Source organism: Chrysochloris asiatica, unplaced genomic scaffold (genome assembly GCF_000296735.1).
Source record: "Chrysochloris asiatica unplaced genomic scaffold, ChrAsi1.0 scaffold00040, whole genome shotgun sequence".
In the NCBI taxonomy this organism is placed as follows: Eukaryota; Metazoa; Chordata; class Mammalia; order Afrosoricida; family Chrysochloridae; genus Chrysochloris; species Chrysochloris asiatica.
Genome location: NW_006408558.1, coordinates 12746654 through 12748180, shown reverse-complemented (window position 1 = coordinate 12748180; position 1527 = coordinate 12746654). Strand labels below are relative to the sequence as shown.

Here is a 1527-nt window from a genome sequence, read left to right as displayed (position 1 = left end):
TGCATTACTGTATGTGTATGTGTGTAGGTGTGCATTAGTGTATGTGTGAATGTGTGTGTGAGTGTATTTGTGTGTGTGTGCATTACTGTATGTGTGTAGGTGTGCATCAGTGTATGTATGGATGTGGGTGTGAGTATATGTGTATGTGTGTAGGTGTGCGTTAGTGTGAACGTGGGTGTATATGTGTGTACATGTGAGTGTGTTGTGAATGTGTGAGTGTGTCTTAGGAGCTGCTAACACGGCCTGCTCTGCCCCCCTTCCCCTCCCCGTACCCCCACCCTCAGGCCGACCCTCCTGTTACCAAGACTAAGAGGCCGGTGACCAGCATCTGGCATTTGGCGATTCTGACTCGACTCCAAGGCCCCATGGCAGAGTCCTTCCCAGGCCTCCCCTCGGCTCCTGTGGTTTCCAGCTGGGTGGAGGCCTCAGACCGCAACTGCCTGCTTAGGTGGGTGACTGTCTGTCTGTCTGTCAACACTGAGGACCAAACCCCGGAAGAAGTGCAGCCTCCGGCCCCCCTCTCCCCACGCCCTGCTGATAAGAGAGGTGTCTTCTGGGGAGGTGCAGTGCTGGGCGTCTAGGAGGGGGCGTGCAAGCAGGAACTGGCGCCGCACAGTTTTGCCTGGGTAGTGATCCTTGGAGGAACTGGGTCTAATGGGATGAATGGGACATCAGCGCGGAAGTATCGTCTAGAAGTGCCATCTGAAATGCGGAGGTGGTTCCATTTAGAGACCGTGGATCGATTTCCCATGTCTTAGCAGCTGGACAGACGGGTAATCAGAGAAGGGCTGTCTCAGGACTGCGGGAAGCTGGTCTTCACTCACCACCGGCCTCCGGGGAGACTTTGTGAAGATTCGTCTAATTAAACAACTGAAACTCCGGTGTTGGGAGGGTCAACGCTCCAGTGCCCTAGGCGGTGGCCAGTGGCGGTGGCCAGTGGCCTGCAAGGGAATTAGCCCACGTGTCCAGGAGAGCAGGTGCAAGGCTGCTGGGCACTCGATCACCCCCTCCTGGACAGAGGAGGCCGTGGGTGCGGAGGAGTGTGGTAACCCTCTTGGGGCCACCAGTGTCGTTGTTAGGAAGATGACAGATGACAGGTGGCAGGAGATGTTTGCAGAAGTGACCCTGTTTGAGTGTGGGGACCAGTAACCCCTCCACCCCCAGGGGTTCACCTCTGCAGGGGTCCCTGCTGGAGGTGGAGGACATTCTCTGGTCAGGCTTCAGACAGACCACCTTCATAGAGCACCCAGCTGCCCTGAGAGGGCTGTAGCAGACTGTCCACAAGCTGGAACCTCGGGCCCGCCAAGACCAGGCCTCTGACCACACCATGCTGTGCCCCGGGTCTAGCAGGGATTCTAGCATGTGTGGATGCCGTCCTCATTGGCCCAGGCAAGATCCCTGACTCTCCTTCTGGCTCTGCAAGAGGAAATGGCATCTTGGGATACAGCCGTTGCCCCCGCCTGGCTTCCTGCTCTCTTTGGGGAACTGGGGAGCAGGGCTTCTCCCTCTGAAGACAGTACTGGAACT

At 57.0% G+C, this 1527-nt stretch overlaps 1 protein-coding gene across 1 annotated transcript in view; it reads right to left on the bottom strand.

Annotated features, from left to right (window-relative positions):
- TSPAN32 (tetraspanin 32) overlaps window positions 1-367 on the bottom strand; it is a 40028-nt gene extending 39661 nt beyond the window's left edge. The window contains exon 1 of the mRNA XM_006861029.1: window positions 302-367. Within this exon, the coding sequence (XP_006861091.1) occupies window positions 302-367 (66 nt within the window). The remainder of the gene's footprint in view (window positions 1-301) is intronic.
- Between the last annotated feature and the right edge of the window lie 1160 nt (window positions 368-1527).